Here is a 16,469-nt window from a genome sequence, read left to right on the forward strand (position 1 = left end):
TCTTGATTTTAATTCGTTTTGCCTGTACAACTTTTTGGTCTTGTAGCTCTTGGACTAATTCCTCTTCGGTAACATTTATTAAGTCCCATTCAGACAGCACTCCTTTGGATGAATTTAAGGTGGAATGTGGAGTTACTGTGACAGGAAAATTCGCGAATTTTGAAATTCTTTGCAGGGCTTCAGAGTGCCTGTTATTCATTGTCTCTATAAGTAGATCTCCAGAGCGGAGTCTTTTCATCATTTTAGGTGGCCCAGCAGCATTCTCGAGACATTTCTGGATAAGAAATGGAGAAAGTGCACCTACTTGTTGACTTGTTTGAGAATGTATAATAAGAAACAGTGGTTTCCTTTTTGGATCCTTCTGTTCTTTGTTTCTTGGGATGGGAAGTGTCAAAGTCGGTTTGGTCTGTCCTTGAATAAGTTGAGGCATGAGGCTCAACAGATGGATTACGGACTTCGTGATCCATGTTAGCTCCTTTTAGCCCTTGGCAGAGAACCTTTTCTGACAAGGTTACCGGCCCCGACACGGGGAGGCAGGAGCAGTGCCGCTAGAGTGACCAAGCAGTGTAAGTTAGTTTGTTAGTTTTAAGGAAAAGAAAAGAAAGGTGGTTTTCCTTTCTTAAACTTACTTACAAATCGTAAGAATAAGTTAATGGTAAGTTACCTTAAATGGAAGAAAACTTTCGAAAATTAACAAGATCTATCGCACTGAGAAGACGCTCTGTAAATCGCTCAAAGAATCGCTCGATCACAATAACGCTTGGCACCCGGGGCCAACCTATTTGGTGAGATCTGCAAACAGGCACCAGTATGAGGAAGGACTCTGAATATTGAGTTACAGAGCTTGGCAACCAGATATCAGATGGACCTGATTGAGGTCTATAAGGCTCTGAGAGGGGAGGTAAAATGAATGAAAGTGAAATTTTTACTGTCATAAATGATTCCAGAAATACAGGCTATAAGTTCAAATTATAGGAAAAGAGATTTGAACAAGGCTACAGGAAATTTTCTTCTTTTAGTCAACAAGAGCTGCTAATTACTGAATAAGTTACCTCCAGGGGTAGTCGAAGCTGACAACTTGAGAAATTCAAAGGTCAGCTAGGTAGTTACATACATGAGTAGGGAAACACATAGGTTGCTTATTTTATTTCTTATTTTTATTATTTATTTTTTTTTGGCTAGTGAGGCAGCCAGTGGCTTCCTTGCACTATATGGTTAATACTAAAATGGTATCATTTAATCCTTGTCCACCTCTCTCTCTCTCTCTCTCTCTCTCTCTCTCTCTCTCCTCCCCACCCCCAAACAAAATATTACAATGCAGTACAATCATAATAACTTGTGTCTGAAATTTGCATAACACTGTATGTGTACATGAGTTCACCAAATAAACATAAACAGAAAAGGTAATACAAAAGGAGTCATACTTTTAAGTTGCAGTAATCTCCTGAATCTTCAGGAGGTCGAGGCTTACACTTTCCACAACAGAAGTTACAACAGCAACAGAAGCAGCAACAGAGGTAGCAACCAGTAATAATGCCACAGAAAATGAAAAGTGCCTAAAGAAACAAAAGAATCATTTTATTCAAATCATATTTAATTTTATTTAATTGAAATTTAAATCTGATTAAAATTAGATTTAATCATAAATAATCTCTGCAAAAGTCTCTCACTGAGAGCCCATTTACAAAACAGTAATATATTTTTGGTCAGTAATTTCTGGAAAGTGTAACTGACTCACTGACATTCACTTTTTATTATATAGGATGCAAACAATGTAGGATAAATCCAAACATTTATCTTTACAACTTTACTGCTATATTAAAAAATAAGTGCAAGGAAGCAGCATGTATTTTTCATTAAAATCATAACAAGGTAAGATATATGTATGATAGGGAAGGAACCATGCTAGTACATGCAAATGAAATTAAAGTATAATTGACACTTGACAACAGTAACCCAATGAATGAATTTTTAAATTTAATGCATTAAATTTCAATAGATGCAAGACATTGGGTATAATGTAAATTCTTATTAGGTGAGAAGTTCTCGATTGACTGATGGAACAGGAAACACAAAATAAATAAAATAGAATTTATTATAATTTGTACACAAAGAAATATGATGGGCTTTAAAATCCAATAAATAAATAAAAGAAAACATTTGGAACATTTATAGCTCTGGTTATCTTTATCAATAAGACACAATGTCTTAGATAATATACCAAATTTAGCAGATGTTTAATTTCCTAAATAAATTCAGCATTTTTCATTCATTTATATATATCATATGGAAATTATTACTAAGTTGGAATTTTAACAAGAATAATCTTCCTAATCTATGATAGCAAGAGTTGTAATTTATGATATTCAAAGTAGTTTGTCTAAATTTTAATGCTGTACTATAGAATATTTTTACAGAGTACTTGTTCATTTTTAAGTAAATATCATCTTAAATATCTCTTACATATAACTACAATTAATATGTGAGCCATGCCTTCCTGTGTCATGGTTAATACACAAGGTTCTCATAAAACTAGGGAAGTTGGCAGGGATTCAAGTGTCTAATGATATACAAGGAGGTATATTCCTAATTCAGGCCCCGCCATGAAACATCTCAAACTTCTATCACAATTACTTCTGGGTGTATTCACCCAGAAGAAGCGGTGATAGAAGTTTGAAAAAAACACCATGCATTATGTTGAAACAAATGCCATTCTGGGTACACACAGAAGTAGTTGATAGAAGGTCAAACGAAACACTAAAACGAAACGAGCTTTGGTGTAGGCAGAAAATGAAACTGGAGAATTAGAAACAAGCCAATTACGATAAGCAACGTTCTCTTGAACAGCCTTAGCACATTTATTGGAAAACCAAGGTTTAGATAAAGGACAAGATTTTAAAGTGGAGTGTGGGATAAAGGATTCCATTCCTGCAAGAATAATTTCACTGACATGATCTGAGCAAACGTTGACATCAGAAGTTTTGAAACAGTAATCTGACCAAGGAAAAGAAGAAAAGAAGTCTCACAGGTCATCCCATTTTTCATTCTTGTAATGCCAAACAACACAAGGTTGGGAATAGCCATGAGATAAAGGTTCCATTGGAGAAGAGACAATCACCAAGTTGTGATCTGAAGTGCCTAAAGGACCTTTCACTCCGACCGTGTACTTAGAAGGGCTGTTTGTGAGAAAAAGATCAAGTATTGGCTGTATGATTAGGATTGTCCAGTATTCTTGTAGGTAAATGAACAATCTGTGCAAGGTCATTAGTAATTACAAAAGCCTCAGCATCTCGACCAGCTGGGTCGGTGTGACTAGAAAACGGAAGCCAGCTGCAGTTGTGAATATTAAAATCACCGAGGAAAATTACCTCACTGTTAGGAAAGTTGGACTGGAGAAAGTCAAGTTGCAAAGAGAGGAAGTCAAAGAGCGGTCCAAGTGATTAGTGGAGTTGGGAGAACGGTAGAGACAACTAATGAATTTGACACAATGAGATAGAGCGATTTTAAGCCAGAGAAGATCAAAGAGAGGAGATTCCAAATTGCCAAGTCTCTGACAGGGAATATCGGAATGGACATATGCACAAGTATCACCTTTGAGGCGAAAGGAATCATACAGCCAATAATTTGGGCATCTGAGATGAGCAGTAGTTGAATCAACCGATAACTGAGATTCTGTCAAAAAAGTTCCTGGGGTTTGGCAGACTGCAAGTGGAAATGGACATTGTTGAGATTAGAATTGAGACCACGTATATTTGTAAAATGAATTAGGAAGTGCTCGGGAGGTTAGATCTTTTCGCAGATAAGCTTACTCTATTAGTTTGGCAATTCATTGTGTATTCAATAGTAAGAAAAAGTGAGTGGGACATGTTGTATGAAGTAATGAAATTTTTGGATATGGCGTATACATGGTAAGAATATACCCAGATCCTTGACATAACGTGGCCTCGACAATGCTCCCCGCATACGCACTACTCGGACTCCCTCCAGTCACTATCTGGCAGAGTAGATGTAGCAAGATTATACACTAGCTGAACCGGAAGCCTCCTAGAGAGTTAACAATAGGTTCAGTCCGGTGTACTAACTAGCGGCCGGCCTGCAAACACCGTTTTAGAGCTGTACCCTCGAAATGTAAGGAATATTGGATCTCGCCATGATGTTCATCATAACCTCAAAAGTCATCAATCATACTGCATGATGGAAGAGATAGGGAAGGGTTGACCGGAACTTAGCTCTAGAGACTAAACATGGGTTCCATCACTTCAAGCCTCCAATAAGCAAAGTGGTGGTATTGCACCGGTTGATGAGAGTCATCTACCACCTAGTACTACCTGGTAACATAGAGGGGCAGCATTCCTCCATGTGGTGTGGGCATCACACCTCAACCTCTGCTTATGTTGGTTCACACTGGGTGGTCACCCACCATATACTTGTGCATGGAGGTTATACCCAGGATTACTAACAGTCCCAGCATCGTGAAGGTGCAAGCAGAGGATTTAGCTGTCACAGACCGTCCGGACTTCGCCGAATTTGGGTCCACTTGACTTGAGTGTCACCCGAATATCAGTTCCATCAGCGTTTTAGACCCCCAGGTAGCAAGTACAGCTTGTCTGGCATATCTGAGAGAATGTCTGTGACAACATCAAGGACCAACATTTGGTGCTATCAAAGGAGACTGCCCTGGTTGAATAGAAGGAATTCACTTTGCAGGGGCACATATATGAACAGAAGGGGTGCAAGGGTTCTCTGAAGGGATTTTAAGGGCTCAGGGACTGTTAGTGGGAGTAGAGCATAGATATCAACCCTTTCTGGAGTGAGTTTTCGGGTAGCAGTCATCTCTGTGAGTTTCTTCATGGAGTTTTTAAAATTTGTAAAAATGAAAATTTTGTAAGTAAATGCTATTAAATATTAGTTCTAATTTTGAATTGGTTGTTCAAAACTAGGGTGAAACTGTCAAAAATCAAATTGGAATTTAAAAACATTACTTTTTTTTTCTTTTTATGTAAAAATATCTTCATCTAATTATATATCTCTTGATTCAATTTCATCAACTTGATATGAGTTTCAAAGAATTTGTCTTTGTTAGCTCAAATTGGAGAGCAAAAAAAAAAAAAAAGGTTTGCAGATGCAATCGCCACCTTTTAAAAGCTTTTTTCATGCTGCTATGTATTATAAACTGTGTCTATAATTACTTGAAAACACAGATAACAGATGGCACATAGACGCTCCTCAGGGCCCCCATGTGAAAAACATATATACAGGTCGACCATCACTAATCTGGCAATTGGGACCTGTGGGGGTGCCAGATCACCAGTGGTTATTTTAGCACATACAGTTTACCCAACAGCTAACCACCTCATCCTACCTTTAACATGTTGACTGCCAAGCTAGTTTAAGAAAAAAAATTAACCAGGGGCCAAAAAATATTTAGCAAATAATTTGATCAATAATTCAAAAATAAATATTGTAATGTCAGTGTCATTTTTTCGCTGTCGTTTTAATATTAAAAAAAAAAAAAAAAGTCTTTTTTTTATGTCGCATATGTGGCCGACATGGCCCAGTAGGTTACTTTATTTCTTGAGAAGCCGTGTGTTGGCTACATACGTGTGACGCTATTACGGCATACATATGAAGGTTGTTTGTGATTAGTTTACTGCATGTGCGGCAAGCGCTGCAATAAAACTAATTGCTATAAAATAAACTCTCAAACGTCACAATAAGTTTGTCAGTAATGTTGGAAGTTTTGTGAAAACAAGTTCGTTAGTGCACTTGTATTATCCATCATATACTGTGTTGTGTTTTTCCACAAGTGCACTGTAAAAAAAAAAATGAATAAATCTAAAAAGGAATGGCTAAAAGAAAATTACTAAAATAAGAGGAACTGAGAGAAATTGCTAGAAAGAATTTACAACTAAGCAGAGTTACACTTCTCACAGACACACCGCTGTTGAGTTTTTTCAGAAGTTCAACTTTATCTGTTATGGACAATGAACGGTGTTTACGCTTTACACCATGAGAGGTACTTCCTTTATGCACTGGAACCATGGCTGGGACTAAATGTGAGCAGGTTATAATAACAAATACAGAAAAACAAGTAGGAATGGCTTGCCAGTGTTTATCAGTTTGCGCCAACAGCTAGTGCTGCAAGCAACACCACCAAAACAGTAGTGACAAGTCGGTGCGTCGACCCGGGAAATTTGAAATTACGTTTGTGGAAATTATGTCCGAATTAGCAGTGGAACCGGATTACCGGTTTACTGAGGGTCGACCTGTGTATATATATATATACAAAGGGTACTAGGAAAGTTTTGCAATACAGCTTTGTTTATTTAATTTTTTCAAAGTAATTTCCTCTACATTCAATACACCTCTCCATTCTCCGAAACCAATCTTTAAACCAGTTCTGCCAAGTTTCACTAGGGAGTAAAGCACACTCGTAGTCCCAAGCCCGTAGAAGGTCCTCATCACTGGAAAACCGCCTCCCTTTTAGCTTCATTTTCACATGTGAGAACAGTGCAAAGTTGCAGGGAGCAAGGTCTGGACTGTAGAGAGGGTGCTCGAGAAGTTTCAGTCCTGTCGTGGTCAAATATTCGGTGCAGGCTTTGGCGCGGTGAGCTGCAGCATTATCGTGATGGAGGTACCAGGTGTCCATTCTTGACTTTGGCCGCAGGTTCTTCATAGATCCAATGACTTTAGGCAGGCATTGTTCAGTATACCACTTAGCTGTGACTGTCTTCTGCGTGTCCAAAACGACACGTTCCACAATTCCACTCGATTTGAAAAATACAGCTATCATTTTCTTCTTTACAGATCGGGATTTTCTGACAATTACGGGTGTGTCGTCATCATCAAAGACCCAAACTTTGTTTTGAGCCTTGGTCGGCAGATCGTAATAGTACAGCCAAGTCTCGTCACCTGTCACGATGTTGTTCACATACAGAGATTGTCCCTTATCAAACTTTTTTAACATCTCCCGGCACCAAGTCACACGTCGTGTTATCTGCTCTTCAGTCAGTTGATGCGGCACCCAGAGAGAACAAAGTTTCTTCACGTGCAAATGATCTTGCAGAATCGAACGAATTGCTGGTGCATTTAGGCCCAAAGTATCCTCTATCTGTTGATAGGTCACTCGCCTGTTTTCGTCAAGCATTTTCCTCACAGCAGTAACGTTTTCCTCCGTAACTGACGTTCGTGGCCTTCCTGGCCTCTCAGAATCCTCCAGAGTGAAATTTCCCGTTTGGAATTCTCTATACCACCTGAATATCGTTGTACGATGTGGACAATCATCATCTAGTGCAAGAGTCATTTCTTCTGAGCACTGGTCTATGGTTAAACCATGCACGAAATTATACCGCAAAACTGTCCTTATCTCATTTCGTGACCACGATGCCATCGCAAGCACTTTACACTCTCACTACTAATGAATAACTGAGCCCATCGACTTGGCGCGGCGGCTACTATGCACGTATGAACATGTCTCAACATGCAGCAACAAGCAGCTTCCTGTGATTCATTGTTGCGTCATATCGCAAAACTTTCCTAGTACCCTTTGTATATATATATATATATTTTTTTTTTTTTTTTTTAATTGTGGATTGTTACCGATTATTGGTGTTTTTCATATAAGTATTAGTCTTCATACAAATTTGTAATCAAGTTATCTTAGTTTGGTTATCTTCATTCCATATGGCCTATACATTTTGAGTTAAGATAAAAAGTATAATGCTAAATGATAATGATTTTTCATAACATTTTACTAATGAAAACATTTTATCTGTAGCAAGATAATTATTAAATCTTAATTCTGTATAAATTTATATAATAATACTAAATCTTAAAGACTGTACAAATTTATATAATACATAACATATTTGCTGAAGAGATCGATAAAAAATAAACTAGTAATATTCAAATAAATAAAAATGAAGTATTAATTAAAAAATTTAAGAAAATTAACCTAAAAATAGAAGAAATTAGGAAAATAAATAATATTAAAATTTAAAAAAAAAAATTTAAGAAAATGAACCTGAAAATATAAACTAAAATAGCAAAACTGGTATAGGTACAGACAGAAACGAGTAAGTATGAGGCATTACGTCGAAAAGGGCTGTCAATCCACTCAAAGCCCCCAATGAAGTAGGGGGATTGACGGCTACGTGGTGTAATGCAATACGTTATATTATTATATAAATTTGTACAGTCTTTAAGATTTAGTATTATTATATAAATTTATACAGAAATTAAGATTTAATAATTATCTTGCTACAGATAAAATGTTTTCATTAGTAAAATGTTATGAAAAATCATTATCATTTAGCATTATACTTTTTATCTTAACTCAAAATGTATAGGCCATATGGAATGAAGATAACCAAACTAGGATAACTTGATTACAAATTTGTATGAACACTAATACTTATATGAAAAACACCAATAATCGGTAACAATCTACGGTAATAAACGAATATATAGTGGCGCGTATAATGTACAATTGGCCTATGGAAAAATACAATGGCATTAACGCAGCACAGAAGAACACGCAAATCTAAAAGAATACATACATCTTAAACGTAATAACCACATTATATATATATATATATATATATACACACACACACACACACATAATCTGGGAAAAGTTATTGGTATGGGTCACTCACTAATCATTAAGTGACACATTATAACAATTTAAGTCATTAACCACTTCATGAATTATCCCGAGATATCACATTTTTAGTTTTAAAAGTTATTTGGAACTACACGAAATATCTCGGTATACAACAATACCCGAAGCAAACAATAATATCTCTAAATTTAGGACTGAAACGTATTTTCTCTGGCATTTATCTGGCTAATTTTGCATTATGCAGGTAATTCCGAGTTTTCTCAGGATTTTCTTATGCCTGGCAGCAAATGACTGAAAATAATTCACAAAAATACTATCAAAAAATATTTCGGCATCCTCTTGAACTTCCTCCCCATAAGCGACGCTTCCCTCGCCTGTCCATGTGGCGGCTGTGTGTAAGAATGTAGTTAGTTTGCGATTACTGCTTGTGCATTCCACTTTATTTTTAAATTTATTTATATAATCAGTAATGAAGACTTTTTCTGTGCCTTTCTTTTAGCTCAAGTGCTAATTTATTAAAAAAAAATCTGTATAATTTGTACACTTTTTGGCGTACACGAGATAACTCGGGATAGCCCAAATGGGTTAATTACTCCTATGTATTTTCTACGAAAAAATTAATGAAAAACAGAAAAAACTATATAATGAGTATTCACATGATGCATACTTTTAATCTGTAAAATAAAAAAGTTACTGATTTGGTATGGTTGTTAAAGATCATTTGGGGGGGCCCATTTAGCAATCTGAAAGCAGAATTTCTAATTTCACCTGGGCAAAGATGGGTTATGCTTGCTATCAAAAGCAGCCTGAATGCACTAAGACTGGGTCTGTGTGATGAGAAATAATAGTGGTAAAGGGAAATTGAAAATGTGTGTGGGGTGGGATGCTACAGGCCACATAAAGAGTCTCAGTATACAACTTAAATGAACAAGTAAGTCTGAGTACTTTATCAGCAATTGTTAACTTATCACTCATTAATGGAAAACTGAGGACTGGTAACTCGAACTGCGGAATAATTGTTTTGAATCAACTGGATGCCAGTAGATGGATGATGGATGAATCAACTGGATGACTGTAGCAATATGTTGGGATAAGCATAAGGGACATGAATTTCCTAAGGAACTTCTTGTACTCTAACAATCAGAATGCAGTATACAAGAGGGGAAAGTACAGTTGCATTATAGGGAACTTTCAAGACTTATCATCAAAATCAAGATTACTTCCTGAAGTGCACTGACTGCTGCATTTCAGGAAGTACTTTAAAAAGAAAAGTCAAAATGGATGTGGAAAGGGTATTAGCAAGTTTGATAGAATAGAAGGTAGTATGGGATGGTTGCAGAGTAATTCGTATTCATATAATAAGTATAGGATGATTTGTAACAAAAACCACAGATGGACTTATGCAAGTGAAACCAGAGTATGAGAAATCACTAACCAAGAGAACCAAGTATGGGAAACAAGGCATTTTATTCTTATGTAAATATGAAGAGCAGAAGAGTAAACAAGATAAAACTGGAGTCCAAGGGCAAACTGTGGCACCAGTATTTGCTTCGAACATTTGCAGATGACCAGTGACTGATCACTTGTGGACCTTTAATTATATAAGGTTGCAACAAAACCAAATACATAACAGGCTTCAGTACTTACAAGGGATAATCATGACAGTAAATCCATGGCATGAAGGCAAATAGCTATCCATAGCACAAAGGCCCAGTTAGGAGATTTGTGCCACGGAAACAGAATAATCAAAAATAATCTAACAGACAAGACTGGTGAACAAAGTAGATACTTTTTATCAATCTTCATAAGCAGAAATTTCCTTTTGGGCTGGGAGAAATTTTGCTAAAGTACCTGAGCATAGTAAGATAAACAGCTAGCTTGGGGAGATTCACAGACTAATAGATTAACAGTAGCCACTGGCAGAGGTGAAAGTGATTCTTGCATTGCTTCTATTGGAATGAGCAGCAGCCTGGAAAGTGAGGTGCTGCGGATTTCAAAGACTACTGGGAATAATCATGGAACAAGTAAACACATGGGTTGTGTTAGGGTAACTAAGAGTAAGAATAGGTGCAGGTATACTTGCATGTACACCACTGCTAGGAGTACAGGAGTATAGTAAATAAATTTAATGAATTTAAGGTGCTGGTGAAGATATCAAAGGTGGATATTGTCGGGATATCAGAGACATGATGTCACACAGAGATAAGGAATGCAGAATTGGAATTTGAGGAGTCCAAAGTGTACAGAAAGGATAGAAGGGGAGGAAGGGGTCATGCTGTTAGTTAAGAAACAAAATCTAAGGAAGTGCATCCAGTTGTGACATAAGCACTGGGAAATCAAAGTGAGAGTAGGAGTGTGTTATAGGCCTAATGACTCTGAAGACTACAAGAAACAACTGTACAGAGAAATAGAGTGGGCCAGTAAATCAGATTGTCTTATAATGGGGAATTTTAATTTCCCAGATAGAGACTGTAACTTGTAGGTAGGTCACTCTCACACTAACAAGACTTTTGTTGTGGATTTATTGGATTAATGTTTAATACAGCAGCATTTTCAAGAGGCAACCAGATGGAGTAATCAAGGGCAGTCCATCCCGAGGGTGCAAACGACGGACTGCACCCGGGTGCCAACATTCAAGGAGCGCCTGAAAACCTCAAACTTACATACACATATGAAAAAAATTTTAAAGGGAATGCCAAATTTCAATTGGCACTCGGGCACTACATACCCTAGGATTGGTTGGTTGGTTGGTTTTTAGGAGCATTAGCAACTAAGGCCATATTGCTCCGGGAAATGCGGTGGTCATTCTCTGACCTTTCCTCATCCTCCGTATTTGGTGGTGACGGGCTCGAACCCCGGTCTAATCAAGAAGTGTGTGCTATGCACTGCTGCTCCTTCCCACCTGGCTACGGAGGCGGCACCCATATCCTAGGAATATCCCTGGGAATAATACTCTTGATCTGATTATCAGTGATTGTTCATGCATTAAGAATCTGCAGATAAAGGAACCACTAGGTGGCAGTAATGTAGGATTTACTCAAAGATGTAACTACAATCAGGGATAAATGGAAGGTTATTTGCTTTCGTAAAGGTGACTACAGTGGCCTCAGACAGTTTTTAAATTCTATACAGCGGGACAAACTGATGTTTAGACAACAAATTCTAAATTGGAGGCATTCAAGGAATTAATCTTGGGAGCTACTAGGTTTTTCATACCAACTAAGAAATACTGTTCAAAGTTTAGACCAAAATGGATGTCAGATGAACTAATGAGACTCTTGGCAGAGAAGAACAATGCATTGGACACACAAATTATCAGGAAACACAGATGCCTATGATAGATATAAGATAGTCCGTAATCAAATCACAAAGGAGGTTATGCAAGCAAAGGCAGATTATGAGAAATCTTTGGCAAAGGATGCAAAGAAAAACAGTAAAGTCTTCTTTATTTATGCAAACTCTAGAAGGAAGGGGGGGATGAATCGGATTGGTCCATTTGATATTGATGGTTCAATTGTCAATGATTCTGCTCAGGTAGCTGACGAACTGAATGAGTATTTTGCATCTACATTCACACATGTGGAATTCTGTAGAGAAGTGTAGGTGAGAAGCTTATCAAACTCTAACAGGGAGTTAGAGTTTGATAAGGTTTCCTTGGGTGGATGGAATTCACCCAAGGAAAGTACCTCGGGTAGTAGCAGTAGTGGCATGTGATGCAAGAAAGCTTATGCAGCATTAGCCAAAAAAAAAAAAAAAAAAAAAAATTACAAAACAATTCTCTCTAAATGTTTGTCCAGTTCCTCCTTAAATTTATTTAACCTATCTACTTCCTCAATGACAGATGGAAGTTTGTTCCAGCAATTAACCACGTGCTGGCCAAAGGCAAATTTCCACACATCTATTCTACATCCGTCTTTCCTCAATTTGAATTTATGTCGCTTAGTCTGAACAAGTAGAAGAATCCCATCAGAATTCAGCGTGCTCAACCCACTCAAGGCCTTATACACCTCAATCAAATCACCTTGCAGGTGCTTAGTCTCCAGCCGCTGCAATTTGCACAACATAAGCCTCTCTTGGTAAAGGATCCCTTCATTCCCCTCACCAATCTTGTTGCCCTTCTCTGTACACGTTCAAGCAAATCTACATCCTTCTTAAAATGAGGCCTCCAGACCTGTATGCAATACTCAAGGTGTAGCCTGACCACTGTCTTATACAGAGGGATAATTGCCTCCTTTTCCCTGCTAGCATAATTCCTGTATATCATTGACAAAATCCCAGGACCTGCCCTGGCAGCCTGTCTGCCAGGGCAGGTCATGGGGTTTACTCCCAGGTCTTTTTAATTTTCTACCAACTTAAGTATAGTATCACACAGTTGGTATGTTTCTCTGGGGTTACTTCTACCCATATGCAGTACTTTGCATTTGTCAATGTTAAACTTCAGTTGCCACTTCTCAGCCCATCTGCCCAAATTTTCTAGATGCTGTTGCAGTAACACACTGCCATTACTGTCATTAACAACCATGCCAACCTTTGTATCATATGCTGCAAATTTCAACACAGCCTGATATACCTTCATCAATATCATTGATAAATATGGAAAACAACATTGGACCCAACACCGAACTCTGTGGTGAATTTCATGCACTAATAACATTAGTCCATGAAGAGCAGCACCCATTGATTACCACCCTCTGTCTTCTCCCACTCAACCATCCTTTTATCCATTGTAGCAACTTATCCTTAATACCATTCTGCTCCAATTTGTACACTAGTCTTCCATGCACAACAGTGTCAAAAGCTTTCCTGAAATCCAAGTATATGCTATCAAAATTATTTTTTTCATCCAGTTTCTTTGTAACCACATCATAATATCCTATCAAATTTGTCAGACAAGACTTTTCCTTAACAAACCCATGCTGTGTCTGAATTATTGCTGCAGTCTTGTCTAGATGATCCTGCAATGCATCTTTAACCAGTGACTCCATTATTTTACCCAGAACAGAAGTTAAACTAACTGGTCTGTAATTACTTGTGTCACCCTTCGATCCCCCTTTGTGAATTGGGGATACATTTGCACTTCTCCAGTCCGTGGGGACCTCCCCCGAGTCCAAGGATGCTCTCATGATTATGGCTAATGGTTTGCTTACTTCCTCTGCTGCCTCCTTTCATATAACTGGATAGATCCCATCCACCCCAGGTGCCTTTCTTATGTTTATCTTCAACAATTTCTCCTCCACTTTGCTCTCAGTTATTACAAAATCATTAAGCACCCTGCTACAATTTGATAACCTTCTTGCATTTTCAAACCTTAATAACTCCTCATGTGTGAATGTAGAGGCAAAATACTCATTCAGTTTGTTTGCTATCTGAGCAGGATCATCAACAGTCGAACTATCGATACCAAGTGGACCAATCAGATTCATCCCCTTCCTTTTAGAGTTTATATAAGTAAAGATATTGTTTTTCTTAGCATCCCTTGCCAAATATTTCTTGTAATCTGCCTTCGCCTGCCTATCCTCCTTTGTAACTTGATTACAGACTAGCTGATATCTGCCATCACGTGTTAATTTGTACAAATGTATCCCATGCATTTTTCTTCTCTGCCATATGTCTCATTAGTCCATCTGACATCCACTTAGGCCTGAACCTTGAACAATATTTCTTCGTTGGTATGTAAAGCTACGAAAGCAATAACCCTTCCCTTTACCCCTAATGGTAGTTACCTCTTTGAGTAAATCCCACTTTAGCACACTGTGATCACTGCCACCTAGTGGTTCATTTACCTGCAGATTCTTAATGCATGAAGAATCACTACTGATAATCAAATCAAGAGTATTACTCCCTCTAGTGCCTCCTGAACATGCTGATGTAGAAAACAATCATCCAATAAATCCACAAAAGCCTTGCTAGTGTGTTAGTGACCAGCCCCCAAATTCCAGTCCATATCTGGGAAATTAAAATCCCCCATTATAAGACTCTCTGATTTACTGGCCCACTCTATTTCCCCGTACAGTTTCTTATTATACTCATCAGAGTCATTAGGCCTATAGCACACTCCTACTCTCAATTTTGATCTCCCAATGCTTATGTCACACCAAACTGACTCAACACTGCACTGTCCAGCAATGTCGACTGGCTTCACTTCCTTCACTTCCTTACAGATTATATATAATCTGTAAAACTAAATCTATGTTTATTGATGTTTATATTCTATTATTAAGTGCAGATGTCATTATTTTTTTGAGTCCTCTTTCAGTCAGATGTTGTGGCGCCGAGAATATTGACATCTCCAATTGCGAAATTTGTTTGCCTGTTGTGCTGGCTCAATCACTGTGCTGTCATCCATTTATACTTCTTATAAACAATCTGAAAAAAATAACTGATGTTTATATTCAATAGTTAATGGCAGGCTGCTTTTTGTTTGTTTTTTTTTCCTGTTCTCAAGTTCAATGTAGAAACTGATGTGACTATCAGCATTTCTGATTATAAAATTTATTTTCCCATTGCACTGCCACCCATTTATACTTGATATAAATGACTTGAAAAACTCAGTTTATGTTTACTGATGTTAATATTCAATTGTTTACAGCAGGTAGCATTGTTTTTTTCAGTATAGAAGTCACAAAGTAACTTCTATACTGAAACATGCCGTCAAGATCTAACAAAGGACTTTTTGATGGAAAAATTGAGAAACATTACACCTTTCTGAAGAAATTAAGGTGAAAAAAAGAAAGGAAACTCTTACGAATAAGATGGTTTCCAAGTGTTCCATATGGTGTGAGTGGGTTTCAGTTTCACTAAATGAACTAAAGGAGTTTAGTTTTTTGGAATAATTATAAACATGGGACTAAATGAAAAAACTGAAATGATATAAATAATGGTCTGAAGAATACACAGAGAGAATTGTTTGTTTGTTATTTGGTTTTTAGGAGCATCAGCAACTAAGGCCATATTGCTCCAGGAATATGTAGTGGTCGTTCCCTGACCTTTCTGCATCCTCCGTATTTGGTGGTGATGGGCTTGAACCTCGGTCTAATCAAGAAGCGTGTGCCATGCACTGCTGCTCCTTCCCACCTGGCTACAGAGGCGGCCCCAGAGAGAATTAAATTTTTCAATAATGTATTTAGAAGGAATAGATTTCTGCAGATATTTTGGATGTTGCATCTCTGGCCACACACAAAAGGACAAACAAGGGATTCAACACAGAAGTTCTAAAGTGAAAAAAAAAGAAAAGAAAAAAACCATTGTTCATTATCTGGATGGAAGGTTTTGTGAATATTTTCTTCCAGGAAGGAATACTATATTAGGGCTTTTAAATTGTTTTGCCATGCTGTTTTATATATTGGCTCATGTAAACTTGAAAATAATTAATTTTTTAACATCACATTTCAACCAGTCATTTTTCTGATTGATAGAGCTGGACTGCATGGGGAAGACAGTGAAAAAAATGCTGAACTGCAAAGGGATAAGTAATATATTAAAAAGCCAATGAACTCATTCTTCCTCTTTGAAAGCTATTAAATAACATACTAAGCTATTTGTGCTTAGAATCATATGTCTTCTCTCTCTCTCTCTCTCTCTCTCTCTCTCTCGTAATCTTTTCTATACTTTGGGAACAAAACAAAAGAAGCTGCATACTGTTGCAGCATTGGAATAGTATGCAGTCGGCAATTTAAAGAGAAAGAACAAAAAGGGTGGGGTGTCAAATTTTACAAACTCTGGGTGGAAGGGTTGAATTATTTTTAGCACATACATAATGTGTTAATGCCAAAAAAGTTAGGAAAGCACTGATCTAAGCACCTGAATTGATTGGGATCAAAAACCCAACTTGTTTTGAAAAAAGCTG

The 16,469-nt window shown here is 37.4% G+C and overlaps 1 protein-coding gene across 1 annotated transcript in view; it reads right to left on the minus strand.

Annotated features, from left to right (window-relative positions):
• The window catches only part of Csp (Cysteine string protein), a 95,081-nt gene that overhangs the window by 16,952 nt on the left and 61,660 nt on the right, over window positions 1-16,469 (minus strand). Inside the window, exon 5 of the mRNA XM_090385075.1 lies at window positions 1,425-1,556. Coding sequence (XP_090241201.1) covers window positions 1,425-1,556 — 132 coding nt within the window. The remainder of the gene's footprint in view (window positions 1-1,424; window positions 1,557-16,469) is intronic.

Source organism: Mastigoproctus giganteus, chromosome 1 (assembly GCF_048544385.1).
Source record: "Mastigoproctus giganteus isolate SK-2022 chromosome 1, ASM4854438v1, whole genome shotgun sequence".
Classification (NCBI taxonomy): Eukaryota; Metazoa; Arthropoda; class Arachnida; order Uropygi; family Thelyphonidae; genus Mastigoproctus; species Mastigoproctus giganteus.